At 38.8% G+C, this 14,023-nt stretch overlaps 1 protein-coding gene across 5 annotated transcripts in view; it reads right to left on the bottom strand.

The window, feature by feature from the left end:
• Nucleotides 1-12,201: 12,201 nt before the first annotated feature.
• Nucleotides 12,202-14,023, bottom strand: part of LOC311592022 (fMet-Leu-Phe receptor-like) — a gene marked incomplete at its 5' end in the record, with an annotated part of 57,432 nt that continues 55,610 nt past the window's right edge. For 4 of the 5 annotated variants that reach the window (XM_084771950.1, XM_084771947.1, XM_084771949.1 and 1 more), the window contains one exon: nucleotides 12,202-13,468. In XM_084771950.1, coding sequence (XP_084628076.1) covers nucleotides 12,366-13,457 — 1,092 coding nt within the window. In that variant the 3' untranslated portion in view covers nucleotides 12,202-12,365. The remainder of the gene's footprint in view (nucleotides 13,469-14,023) is intronic. The other variant, XM_084771951.1, reaches the window with a different exon arrangement.

Genomic DNA, 14,023 nt, shown 5'->3' with positions numbered 1-14,023 from the left:
CTCTCTCTCTGTTTGTCTCTCTCTCTCTGTCTCTCTCTGTCTCTCTTTCGTGTGTGTGTGTGTGTGTGTGTGTGTGTGTGTGTATGTGTGTGTGTGTTCCCTTTATGCAAGGATTCCAGTCATACTGGATTACAACGCCACCCTGCCCTGCTATAATGTAATCCTAACTTAAATAATTACATCTGCAACAATCCACTGTGGAAACAGGTTAACCTTCTGAGACACTGTGGATTAGGAGTTCAACACAGGAAATGCCAAGGAGTTGAGTTGCATGTTGCAGATGGAGTTTTTCATACAGAGACACCAAAGCAGAACCAACTCTGGTGAAACTTCAATTTTCAGACGTTTCCTTGCAGAAGTGTGAGAAAGGATAGGTCTGTGGCTTTAAGTCGCTTGGGATGTGGTGATTAAAATAGTAGTCCATTGACTCAGAGGCATGTGAACTAGTCTCTGACCTTTGCCCTGGAAACATTCACAGAGACTATCTTTTAAGGCTATCAGAGCCAAGGTGGATTTTGGGAAGTTTCTTTTTCCCCAAGATCCAAGTCCAAATATTACAGAGTAGAGTCTTCAGAGCTATTCTTTAATTTGTTGATTGCCTAAAACAGCAGTTCTCATTCCATGGGTTGCAACACATTTGGGTCAATTTGTAACAGTGAAAATACATCCTGTGGGACTTCCAAGATGGTGGCAGCTGACTCTAAAACAGAAATCACAGCACTTTGTGCCCACCCACTTGAGGATGGGCCCACAGTTCCACAGGCATTCCAATTGATCCAGCAACCAGAGGTCAGATTTGTCTTGCTTCCCTGAGGGCAGTGCCCAGATACTGAAGACAGCACCTCAACCTCCAACCCATGGTCACATTGGTGCCCCATGGGAGAACTGATGCACAATATTAGCATACATGGTCACAGGTCCAAGATGGCAGAGCCCAGCTGAATCCAAATGCCAGGATCACAGTGTCTGCTCAAGGAGAAACTTGCTTTGAGGCTGACTCCAAAGCATACACATTTGCATTCACCAGGACTTCCCCTACCATGCTGAAAAAGACTTCAGACTCCAGAGACATGCAGATTCAGCCTTCCTTTCAACTCAACTAGATATCTGCCCTGAAGAGACTGGCAGGAACTCACTGGATCACAAAAACCTAATAAACTCATCAGATCCCAGAAACAAATATCCAGTGCCATTGGATGGCTAAAGGACAGGATAAGAACACAATCAACAAAACCCAGGGCAATATAGCTTCACCAGAACACTCCCTTCCTAACACTAGATAGTCTAATACTACTGAAATATAGGAAAAGGGTGTTAAACCTTTCCTTATGAAGATATTAGAGGCATATAAAGAGGAAACAAATAAATCCCTCAAAGAAATGCAGGAAAATTTCCCCAATCTTAAGAATGAGATGCCTTTAAGCATACAAGAGGCTTACAGGACACCAAATAGACTAGACCAGAAACAAAATTCTTCCTTCCACATAGTAATCAAAGTACTAAATCAATAGAATAAAGAAACAATATTTAAAGTGGCAAAGGGAAAAGGCCAAGAAACATATAAAGGAAGACCTATTAGAATCACACCTGATTTCTCAACAGAGACCGAGAAAGACAGAAGGCCCACGGTAGTTGTCATGCAGACACTAAGAAGCTACAGATGCCAGATTTCAATCACCACAGATGGAGAAGACAAGATATTCCACAGCAAAACGAAAGTTATACAGTATCTATGCACAAACCCAGTCCTACAGAAGATATTAGAGCCAACAAGGTCAGCTACAGCCCTCCAAAACCACAGGATATAAATAACATCACAACAGCAAAACCATAAAAAGCACAAACACACAAGCACAATATCCCCACCAATACCACAATAAAAGTAACTAACAATTATTGGTCACTAACATCTATCAACATGGATGGACTCAATACTCCAATAAAAAGACACAGGCTAACAGAATGGATAGGTAAACAGGATTCAATATTCTTCTGCACACACAAAACACACCTCAGCAAAACAGAGAGAGACTACTTCAGAGTAAATGGCTGGAAAAAGGACTTCAGAGCAAATGGACCCAGGAAATAAGCTGGAGTAGGCACTCTAATATCTAATAAAATAGACTTTCAACCACAATTAATCAAAAGACATGGGGAAGGACACTTCATTGCAGTGAAAGGAAAATCCACCACAAAGACATCTCAATCCTGAACATCTATGCCTCCAAAACAAAGGCATCACATTTGTAAAAGAAACACTATTAAAGCTTAAATCACACATTGATCCTTACACATTAATAGTGGGAGACTTCAGTACCCAACTCTCACCAATGGACAGATCACTAGAACAGAAACTAAACAGAGAAATAAGGAAACTAACAGTGGTTATAATCAAAAGGACTTAATAGATGTCTACAAAACATTTCACCCAAACACAAAAGAATATACTTTCTTCTTAGCACCATATAAAATCTTATCCAAAATTGATATAGTGGGTCACAAAGAAAATGGTAACCAATACAAAAAAATTGAATTAAGCATTGTTCTTTTACAGACTATCATGGATTAAAGCTAGAGCTCAACAACAACAGAGATTTTTAAAAAACCTACACACTGATGGAAACTGAAGAACTCCCTCCTCAGTGACCACTGGGTCAGAGAGGAAATAAAGAAATTAATGGCTTCCTAACGTTTGGTAAAAAGAAGGCACAACACAGCCAAACTTATGGGGCACCATGAAAGCAGTGCTAAGAGGAAAGTGCATAGCACTAAGTGCTTCCATAAAGAAATTGGAGAGATCCCACACTTAATAGCTCACCTGAAAGCTTTAGAACAAAAAAGAAGCAAATACTTTGAAGAGTAGCAGACAGCACTAAATAATAAAACTTAGGGCTGAAATCAATAAATTAAAAACAAAGAGAAAAATACAAAGAATCAATGAAACCAAGGGGGTGGTTCTTTGAGAAAATCAACAAGGTAGTGAAACTTACTGAAGTACAGGGAGAAAGTACCAAAATTAACAAAATCACAAATGAGAGGGCATAATAACAGACACTGAGGGAATACAAAGAATCATTAGGTCTTACTTCAAAAGCCTGTATTCCAGAAAATTGCAAAATATAAAGAGAGTGGATGATTTTCTGTTGGAGACCATGCAGGAGGACTAGCAAAATAGCCCTAGAACTCATGGAATGCAGCCCACCAGTTAGCAAACCAACAATGGGTATGTCTCAGAGAGGCATAACCTTGAGAACTATATGTTCTGAGGACTTCATGCTGTCATGGAGCATAGCTCTGCTTGTTTCCTTTGTGCTCTTTCATATGTAAATTGTGTGAGTCCTATAAAGGGGGCTTCCAGCCCCTCACTGGGCAGTAGCATTGGCACTCACAATAACAATGCTCGATTTCTCTCAGGCATTGCTGCTGGAGCAGATTAATGATTCAACCACCACCTTTGAAAACAATCTACAAATGTAGATTGCTATCAATGATCATTACGCTTAGACAGAATTTAGAAAAATAGATTGTTCGACAAGATTAGGTGAAAATGTTTTTACTAGCAGCTCTGACATAAAAAGTCTTAGGAAAAATAAATTGTTTAGAAAAGTGAGGTGATGATGTTTTTGCTATTGGTCCTGATGCAGGAAATCTTAGGGGACAATTGAAGTTAAGAGAAAGTATACTGTTAGTAGTAAAGCTAGGGAGTTTTTGAGGATGGCAAAGCAAGAACAATGGCCTACAGTAGCACTGGCTAATATGACCCTTTGATGAAGATTTATTTTCTTATTCAATTTTTCTGGCCTCAGCTTCCTGATATAATTTAATAAAATATATTAATGAGTAGATGAGCACTTTTAGGCCTTAAATTAGAAATGGCTGATTATTTTAATATGAGTTTATACTTGTGATTCTTTTAAGATCTTTATAAGATTATTCTTAAGATAATTGATTCCTTTGTAACTACAAATTGCAGTTTGCCAGTAAAGAAAAGCTGGCTGAGACGTTACCTTGTTTGCTTATATTCTGTTAATATGTGACAAGTTGCTTAGGTACAAATGTATGTGGATTTGTGGAAATAACTTGTTATTCATGTTTGTTTCTCACCCATAATACATAAAACATTTGATCATGTAAAGATATTAGACCATGATTTTCTTACATATATCCATTGCAATAATTTACTTATAGAGAAATAGAATGTAAACACATTGTGACTTATGTACTGCTTGGAAGATCTTGCTGGGATATATAAGCTATGGGAGAAATAAAAAAGTTGTTGGGAATCTTTTTCTATCTACAAAGACATGTGTATTTGTATAAGGTTGGATTGGAATCTTGTTCCATCCACCAAGATGTGTATATATGTATGTATGTGAATTGTAAAGTAAGAGGAACTTGAAAGAAGAGGAGGAAGAGGAATAATAAGAGAGGAAGAAGAAGAAGAAGAATCTTGTTGAAACCAACTTGCTGGAGTCTATCTTACTTCATCTTCAAGTGTAAGTGTGTATGCAAGCATCAGTGGAAGCTATTGCCAACAACAGTCAGTTCCTGCCTGGAAGGTTGCCCTCAGAGAAAGTCTATAGAGTCATCAGCTAGCCGGCTACAGGATTTATGCCCCACCTCCTCCTCCCCTCTTAACCCCTCCACTAGACTCCCTAAAGAGGGATCCCTCCTCCTTTACCATCTGACCCCAGACCATCAAGTCTCATCAGAACTGCCTGTGTCTTCTACCTCTGTAGCCTGGCAAGACCACCCCATCTGGGGGAAGTGATCGACAAGCAGGCAACATAGTCTAAGTCAGAAACAGCCCCCTGTTCCCTATATATTAGGGGACCCAAAAGGAGACTAAGCTGCCTATTGAACACATCTGAGTAGGGATGTCTAGTTCCTCTCCATGCCTGGGTCCTTGGTAGGTGCATCAGTTTCTGAATGCCCCCTTGGGCCCAGATTTTTTGACCCTGTTGGTCTCCTTGTAGAGCTCCTGTCCCATGCAGGTGTTTCTATCTCCCAACTCCTCCACAATACATCCTGCTCTTTGCTCAAAGTCTGGTGGTGAGTCTCAGTATCTGCTTAATCCCCGTTTGGGTGGGCTTTTTCAAGGACATCTACAGTAGGCTCCCTTTCTGATCTCTCCCTTCATTGCTTCTGATGCTTTTTGTACTTTTGAATGAGAATTAACCATCCTTCCAAGGATTCTCCTTGTTATTTAGCTTCTTAGGTTGTGGATTGTAGTATGGCTTTCCTGTATTATATGGCTTATATCCACTTATATGTTAGTATATACCATGTGTATCTTTCTGGATCTGGGTTACTTACTCAGGATGGTCTTTTCTAGTTTCATACATTTGTCTGCAAATTTCATGATTTCCTTATTTTTAATACCTGAGTAACATTACATTGTGTAAACTTACCATGTTTTTTTTTTAATCCATTCTTCAGTTGAGGGACATCTAGGTTGTTTCTAGATTCTGGCTATTAGGAATAAAGCTGTTACCAGCATAGTTGAGCAAATGTCCTTGTGTGGTAGAGTATCTGTCTGGCATATGCCCAGGAGTGATACAGCTGGATTTTGAAGTAGCACTATTCCCAGTTTTCTGAAAAAGCACCATACTGATTTCCAAAGTGGTTGTACAAGATTGTACTACCACCAGCAGTAGAGGAGTGTTCCCCTTTTATCTACATCCTCACCAGCAGGTGCTGTCACTTGAGTTTTTGACCTTAACCATTCTGACAGGTGTGAAATAGAATCTCACAGTTGTTTTGATTTGCATTTCCCTGATAACAAAGGGCATTGGGCATTTATTTAACTGTTTCTCCACCATTGGATATTCCTTCATTCAGAATTCTCTGTTTAGCTTTGTATGCCATTTATACACTGGATTTTTTTTTTTTTGGTGTTTAATTTCTTGATTTCCTTATATCTTTATATATTATCCCTCTGTCTGATATGGATTTTTGTGAAGATTTTTTTCTCCAGTCTTTAGGCTGTCATTTTGTTTTATTGGCAGTGTCCTTTTTCTTATGGAATGTTTTCAGTTTCATGAGGTCCCATTTACTAATTATCGATCTTAGAGGTTGATCTATAGGTGTTCTGTTCAGGAAGTTGTGTCCTGTGCCAATAACTTCAAGGCTCCTCCCCTCTTTCTATTCTAATAGATTTATTATGTCTGGTTTCATGTTGAGATCTTTAATCTACTTGGTCTTTAGTTTTGTGCAGGTGATAAATATGGATCTTTTCACATTTCTACATGTAGATATCCAGTTAGACCAGCACCAATTGTTGAAGATGCTATCTTTTTCCATTGTATGGTTTTGATGTTTTTCTCAAAAATCAAATGTTTATAGGTATTTGGGTTTATTTCTGGGTCTTTGGTTTGAGTCCATTGATTTACCAGTCTGCTTCTATGTCAGTACCATGCAGTTTTTATAGCTCTATAGTACAACTATTGATCATGGATGGAGATAACCCCATTTTATTGTACAGGATTGTTTTAGCTATGCTGAGCTTTTGTTTGTTTGTTTGTTTGTTTTTTCCATGTGAAGTTGAGAATTGATCTTTGAAGGTTTGTAAAGAATTGTGTGGGTATTTTGATTGGAATTGCATTTAATCTGTAGATTGCTTTTGGTAAGATGGCCATTTTTACTAAGTTGATACTACAGATCCGTGAGCATGAGAGCTCTTTCCATCTTCTGATATCTTCTTCAATTTCTTTCTTCAGGGACTAGAAGGGTTTTTTTTTCATACAAGTCTTTCTTTGGCTTGGTTAGAGTTACATCAAGATATTTTATGTTATTTGTGGATATTGTGAAGATGCTGTTTCCCTAATTTCTTTCTCATTCCACTTGCCTTTTGTATATAGAATTCCTACTTTTTTTTTTTTGAGTTAATTTTGTATCCAGCTACTTTGCTGAAGGTGTTTATCAGTTGTAGGAGTTCCTTGGTCACTTATATATATTATTATATCATCTGCAAATAGTGATCTTTTAACTTCTTTCTTTACAATCTGTATCCCCTTGATATCCTTTAGTTGTCTTATTGCCCCAGCTAAAGCGTCAAGTACTATATTGAAGAGCTATGGGGAGAGTAGACAGCCTTGTCCTGTCCCTGATTTCAGTGGAATTAGTATAAATTTTTTTCTCGTTTAGTTTGATGTTGACTATAGGCTTTCCTGTATATTGCCTTTACTATGTTTAAGTTTGTGCCTTGTATCCCTGATCTCTCCAAGATTTTTTAACACAAATGGGTGTTGGATTTTTGTTAAGTACTTTTTTGGCAGCTAAGGAGATGATAATGTGGCTTTTTTTTCTTTCGGTTTGTTTATATAGTGCATTACATTGATGAATTTCTGTATATCGAATCACTCCTGAATGGGAAAAAGCCTACTTGGTCATAGTGGATCATATTTTTGATGTGTTTGTGGTTCTTTTACTGAGTACATTTGCATCAAAGTTATAAGGGAAATTGGTCTGAAATTCTCTTTCTTTGTTGGGTCTGTGTGTGGTTTAGGTACGAAGGTGACTGTGGCATCATACAATGAGTTTGGTAATGCTCCTTCTGTTTCTATTTTGTGAAATAGTTTGAAGAGTATAGGTATTACCTCTTCTTTGAAGGTCTGGTAGAATTCTGCACTAATCCATCTTTTCCTGGACATTTTTTTTCGCTTGGGAAGCTTTTGATGAACTGCTTCTATTTCCATAGGAGATATGGGACTATTTATTCTGTGCTGAGGAACTACCCTGGTAATGTGGACGCAGGAGAGGTGGTGAGCTTACCAGCATAGCTACCACCCAGGTCCTGTCAGGGGCTTTGTATCATCTGTGAATTGTTGGAATGCATGAAACGGCCAGTCCTGTTCATTTGGAGCTGTAGGATTTCCAAGACACAGGGCAACAACAGGATAACCAAGGAGAATCCTGATGAGAATTCAATATCAATGGTGTGGCAGAAGGCAGAGACCTCAACCCAATTCTATGATTTGTAAGTGAAGATGTGTGCACAGAGTGTTATACAGTGGGACACAGTATGGCACATTATAGTTGCCAAAATGAGATGTTTTCTATGCTTTATTTTATTTTTTCTGATTATTTATTTTTCATTTGTTATTTTTCTTTTGGGATGAGGTTAAAAGTTGGGAGATAAGACAAGGGGACAGGTAGTTGAGTGAGACTGGTAGGTACAATGTGAAACTCACAAAGAATCGATAAATAGTTTTTTAAAAAGCAGAAGAAAGAAAATGCTAAATAGACCTGCTTACTGATCAAACATTCATTTCACAAACTAGAAAATGGAAAGTAGAGAGATGAAGCCTAGAGTTCCAGGAATTTGTGACTCTCCTTTATATTCAGCTTTTCTGGATTTTCTAATTACCTACTCTAAGGATATACATTTTTCTTTCTTTTAATATTTTTAATTTTTTACAAATACATTTATATTATTGCACATAAATACAATAAATGACCTACAGCAATAAGAACAATGGAACAGTCAGGAATTATATATATATATATATATATATATATATATATATATATATATATATTACATTCTTAGTGTTTTGGCTATTTATATTTGGCAGCCTTGATATATATATATATATATATATATATATATATATATATATATATATATATATATACATATCACATTCCTGATCTAACTCTGTGGTTTCACTGGGTTCTGGTAATCTGTGAAGTGTGTCTCAACAGTCAGGGATTTCCAAACAGAATTGAGGAAAAAAGAGGGGGAAGTAGGCTTGGGGCTATTTGAGCAACAGGAAGTGCGGTTCTTTCTGATTTTCAAACAGCAAGCTTCCCTGTGTTAGCACAGTAAGTGGTTAAAATACAGCCTCTTGAAACTAAGGCACCATTCATTCCCCTCTGTTCTGGGTCTTCACACTCCCAATTTCACCACACCCAAGTATTCTTAACCTTGTTCACTGGTGGTGGCATTTTCTTATCCTCTGGGACGAGGACTAAAGGGAAAAATCTGTTTAATTATAGCTCTTGTGAAAACGGATGTATGGAGGGTTCTCTTGTAATCTGCAGTCTTCCAGTTTTTTCTTGAAAATTTCTCAGAGTCCTACCTGTTGATACAATTCTGATGGTAATTACTCTGGCTTAAAAGCTCAGGAGTCTCAGGCTAGGGATTTAGTAGCTTGCTTGCCTGATAAGCAGGAAGCTTTGGATTTCATCCCCAGCACCACACAAGCCGGCTGTGGTGATGTGTGAAATTGTAGCACGCAAGGAGGGTGATCTGTTCATGGACTGGGGCAAATGGCTTAGTGGGTAGAATACTTCCCATGGAAGCATCAGGACCTGTTTCAGATCTCCAGAACCCACTTAAGAGATAAGAACAGGGGCACAGCAATGATGCCAGAGCTGGAGATGGCAAGACAAGCAGAACTCCAGAGTGCTTTGCCCATCTAAACTAGCAAATTGGTAATTTCTGGATTCACTGAGAAACTTATTCTTAAAATAAGAGAGAAAGCAATAGAAGAAGATACCTGAATTAACCAGTGGCATCCAGATGCATGTACACACTGAGCCACACAACACACACACACACACACACACACACACACACACACACACACACACACACCTGTACTCATGCTAAGCATTCATGTGGGCACAGAAGTTAAAGGCCATCCTTGATTTGGAATGCGTGAGATTCTTTCTCAAAAATAGGCTTTCTTGATGATACTTGTAAAGTGGTCTAATTTCGTGGCAAATCAAGTATTTCCTCAGATGTTTTAATCTTATGTTTCCAATTTTTATTAGTTATCTGAGAATTTCATGTAATATATTTTAATCATATTAAACTCCCCACTCAACTCTTCTGAGATCTCCAACTCATTCTTTACCTACCCATTGTTGTATCCTCTTATTTCTTTAATAACTTCTCTGTCTGTCTGTCTGTCTGTCTGTCTGTCTGTCTGTCTCTCTCTCACTCACTCACTCTCACTCTCCCCCTCTTGATACAGGGTTTGCCTGTGTAGCCTTGGCTGTCCTGGACTCACTCTGTAGATGAGGCTGGCCTTGGCCTCAGTCTCACAGAGATCCTCCTGCCTCTGTCTCCCTGAGTGCTGGGATTAAAGGCAAGTGCCACCATGCCCTGCTCTCTTATTTCTTTTTAAAAACCCATCCAATACAGTTTGTGCTACCCGAATAATCTCTCATGTGTGGCCTTCCAGTAAAGCATAGTTAATCTACAAGAGGCTGTACGTTTAAAAAACAACAACAACCAAAGAGCATCCATCCCATAAGCTTGCAATTTTCAATATCACCTCTGCTAGGTGTGGTACTTCTTGCTTACCTTTCCTTTCTGTACTGGGACTTTATCTTGTTTGAGTGTACACAAGCATTGTTCACACTGTCATAATCCCTTCGGATTTGTATGTTGCAATGCCCTGTTGTGTCCAAAAAACACTTACTCTTTGTAGTCTGTGTCCCATTTCAAAATGATTCTTGAACCTTGGGGGGGGGGTTGTGTGTAATACATTTTCCATTTAGGGTTGAACATTCACTAGTCTCTTGTTCTATACTTTAGACAGCTGTGTGTCTCTGTCTTCAATATTATCCCCAGGACAAAAAAAGCTTTTCTGATATGAGTTGGGAGAGATACACTAATCTATGTAAAGAATGATAGTTATTACAAGTTGGTTAACACTATGTCTACTTTGCAGGAGTAGAAGGTTCTCTTCTAGGGTATATGACCTTTCTAGTCAAAGGTGAGTGCCTCAAATAATGGTGGCAGGTATGAGTTTTAATTTATGTAATGAGCCTTAAATCCAACAAGAAAGTGATTCATTAGTCTCATGATGTTTATGCCAGAATCGTACCAATAGTTTGCCAGGATAGTTGCTATTGTAGTTTGCAGTGTTCATAAATGGGTAAGACTGGTGGTTCTTTTTCTCTTCTGGTGGTATACATAGAACCTTCTAGCACTATGTAACTGTGCATAGATATATACAGATCCAATAAGAACTTCATGACTCTGGCCTTAACAGAAAATCATTGATCATGGAAATAGAATTGAGAATCCAGGTATAATTCCTCACTCCCACATTCATCTAATTGTTAACAAAAAGATCAATAATATACATGGCATCTTCAATAAATGATACTTTCTAAACTTGATAGCTACATATAGAAGAAAAAATCTGAATCCTTACTCTCACTCTGCACAAAACTCAGTTCCAGATGTATCAAGGACAGCAATATCAGGTATAGTGTCCTGAATCAGATATAAGAAAAAGTAAGTAATACACTTGTATTCATTGGTATAGGAAAGGACTTTTTAAATAGGACCTTAAGTACATATGTTAAGACCAACAACTAATAAATAGGACCTAATAAAACCAAAAACTTTTGTATAACAAAGAATACTACCACTCACGTATAGAGGTAGCCTATACAATGGAAAAAAACTTTACCAGATATACACCTGAAAGAGGGTTACTATTTAAAATACAAAAAGAACTGGAAGAAGAAGAAGAAGAAGAAGAAGAAGAAGAAGAAGAAGAAGAAGAAGAAGAAGAAGAAGAAGAAAAGCTAAACATCAAGAAAACAACCTACCCAATTTAAAAAATAAAACAGGCAATAGAAAAGACAGCGATTTCCCAAAGGATGCATTACTAATAGTTGAAAATTATTTAGATGAATACTCAAAATCCTTACTGAGCAGGAAATGGCAAATTAAAACCATTGTGCAATTTCATCTTGCTCTAGTTAAAATGGTTAAAATCAAAAGAACTCAACAATAAATACTGGCATGTGTGGGAGAATCATAGAGTGGCGCTTATCCACTGCCCCTGGGAGAAAAACTGGAGTTCCATGCTGGGTTCATTTCCTGTTCGAGCATGTACCTTAAATGCCATGTACTATACAAACTGGGCTAATTTGGTTACAACCACACTGAGAGGCACAAGCGAAAACACTGGTCTCATGGGGACAATAGATAAACCAAGTAATGCAATAAAAGAGATCAGACAATTTCATAGCTCAAGTGATAGGAGTCTTTTCCCTTCTTATGTCATTTTCTAAAGGGAACATATACCTATTACCCACTGAGGGGACACTTATGAGAATTTGTGAGTTTTACAGCCAATGAATGGACTAGAAGTGAATGGCAGTATTAGTAATGAAACTATAGCCCTGGCTTCCATTTGGAATTATCTCAAACTAACAAGAAAATGTATGTTCTTTTTGTCCATTGGTTTTATTTGCCAGCTTGGGTTGAGTCACAAAAGTCCAAAAAGTCATCTCAAGTTTTCCCAATGAGTATGTAGCCCAGCAGTCAACAGGAAATGCCTATAGCATAGCGGAACTTAAAGCAGATGACGCTGAAAGTTGAAACATCCTTTTCACATTGCGTTTACATTGTTTTCAGAAGGTAAAGTAGAGTTGGTCCCCAAGTTGGTTCCTGTGTCACTGGTCTGGCCTGAGTCCTCGCTAAGAGCCCTCTCTAGACTGGCAGGCAGGGAGCGGATTAGTCTTTCTCTGAAGTCTTGGCCCATGAAGACATAGACCATTGGGTTGAGGCAGCTGTTGAAGAAAGCCAGGGAACTTGTGACATTCACAGCAATTTTGATGTCTTGAAGCATACCACTGAAGCGTTCGCGCACTCTGATTGTGGATATGAGGGCTACTACCTGAAATGGGCACCAGCATAGAAAAAAGGCAGCCACTACAAAAGAAAGAACTCTCAGGGGACGGCTGGATTTGATCAGGCCTTGCCTGTGGATTTTAGTGGCAATTAGCCCATAGCAAATGGCGACGATGGACATTGGCATGCTGAAACCAATGATAAACCTGATGATTCCTCTGATCGTATGCATGGTGATGTCCACCTTCTGTTTCTCTACACGATCTTTGGTCCAGGGGGAGAAATCAAAAGTGCAGGCTGTTTTTCCTGGTCCAAGTTTATCAGGGACTGTGGTCACACGAATGATAACTGGCAAGGTAAGGAGAAAAGCACACAACCAGGGTCCAATGATGACCTTCTTGGCCAGGCTCACAGTCCGGTGGTTCTGAGCCCAGACTGGATGAAGGACACAAATGCAGCGGTCCAATGCAATGATCGCAATCAGGAAGACACTTCCGAATAGGTTTATGTCTATCACAGTAAATATGAACTTGCACATGAACCAACCAAATGGCCATTGTCCTCTCATTGCTCTGGAGACAATTAAAAATGGCAATGTGGATGTGCAGCAGAAGTCAGCAATGGCCAGGTTTAAGTAAGAGATGGTGGTGACTGTGCGGACCATGCGGAAGCCAGCCACCCAGATCACGAGCCCGTTGCCCAGTACTCCAAGTACAAAGGTGACCGTGAGGATCAAATATGAGAAGACATCCAGGACAACGTAGCCGGCAGAAACTGACTGAGTCCTCCCAGACACGTTCATCAGGTTCTCTGCAGACAAGTTCATGAGGAGAGAGGTATTGGTGTCCATCTTGTTCACTCCTAGAACATTAAGGAACAGGTCTGTTTATTTGTTTATCTTACTTTTTCTTTTCCTCTTTTGCTAACTTAGATCTTTCTCTATACACAAAAGTGGCTGCAAAATCACAGAAATATGCCTGCCTATTCCTCTTAAGCATTGGGATTAAAGGTATATGTTGGTATACCTGGCTTCATTTTTCATGTGTACATTTTCTTTACAGGTATATGTGCATGCATGTATGTGAATCCTTGCGTACATATGAACACATATATATGAACCCTGAAATTGATGTCAGAGATCATCCTCCTACCTCTCTTCCATCTTATTCATTGAGACAGGGCCTCTCAGTCAAATCCTGAATGGACTGCTATGACCAATCAAGTTAGTCAGATCGCTCTGGGGATTGGTTCTCTGCACTTGCTGGGGCTGCAATTATAGGTGAACTACTGATGAATTACATTTTCATGGGTTTCTGGGGATCTAAACTCTGTTGCTCACACTTACATGTAAGCACTTTAACCACTGAGCCATCTCTTTAGGACTTATTTTTGAAAATGTTGCCTTTAGGCAATTTT

The sequence above is a fragment of the Acomys minous genome (genome assembly GCF_964271855.1).
Source record: "Acomys minous genome assembly, chromosome: 2".
Taxonomy (NCBI): domain Eukaryota; kingdom Metazoa; phylum Chordata; class Mammalia; order Rodentia; family Muridae; genus Acomys; species Acomys minous.
Note: the sequence above shows the minus strand (reverse complement) of the source record. Positions and strands in the feature narration are given on the sequence as shown.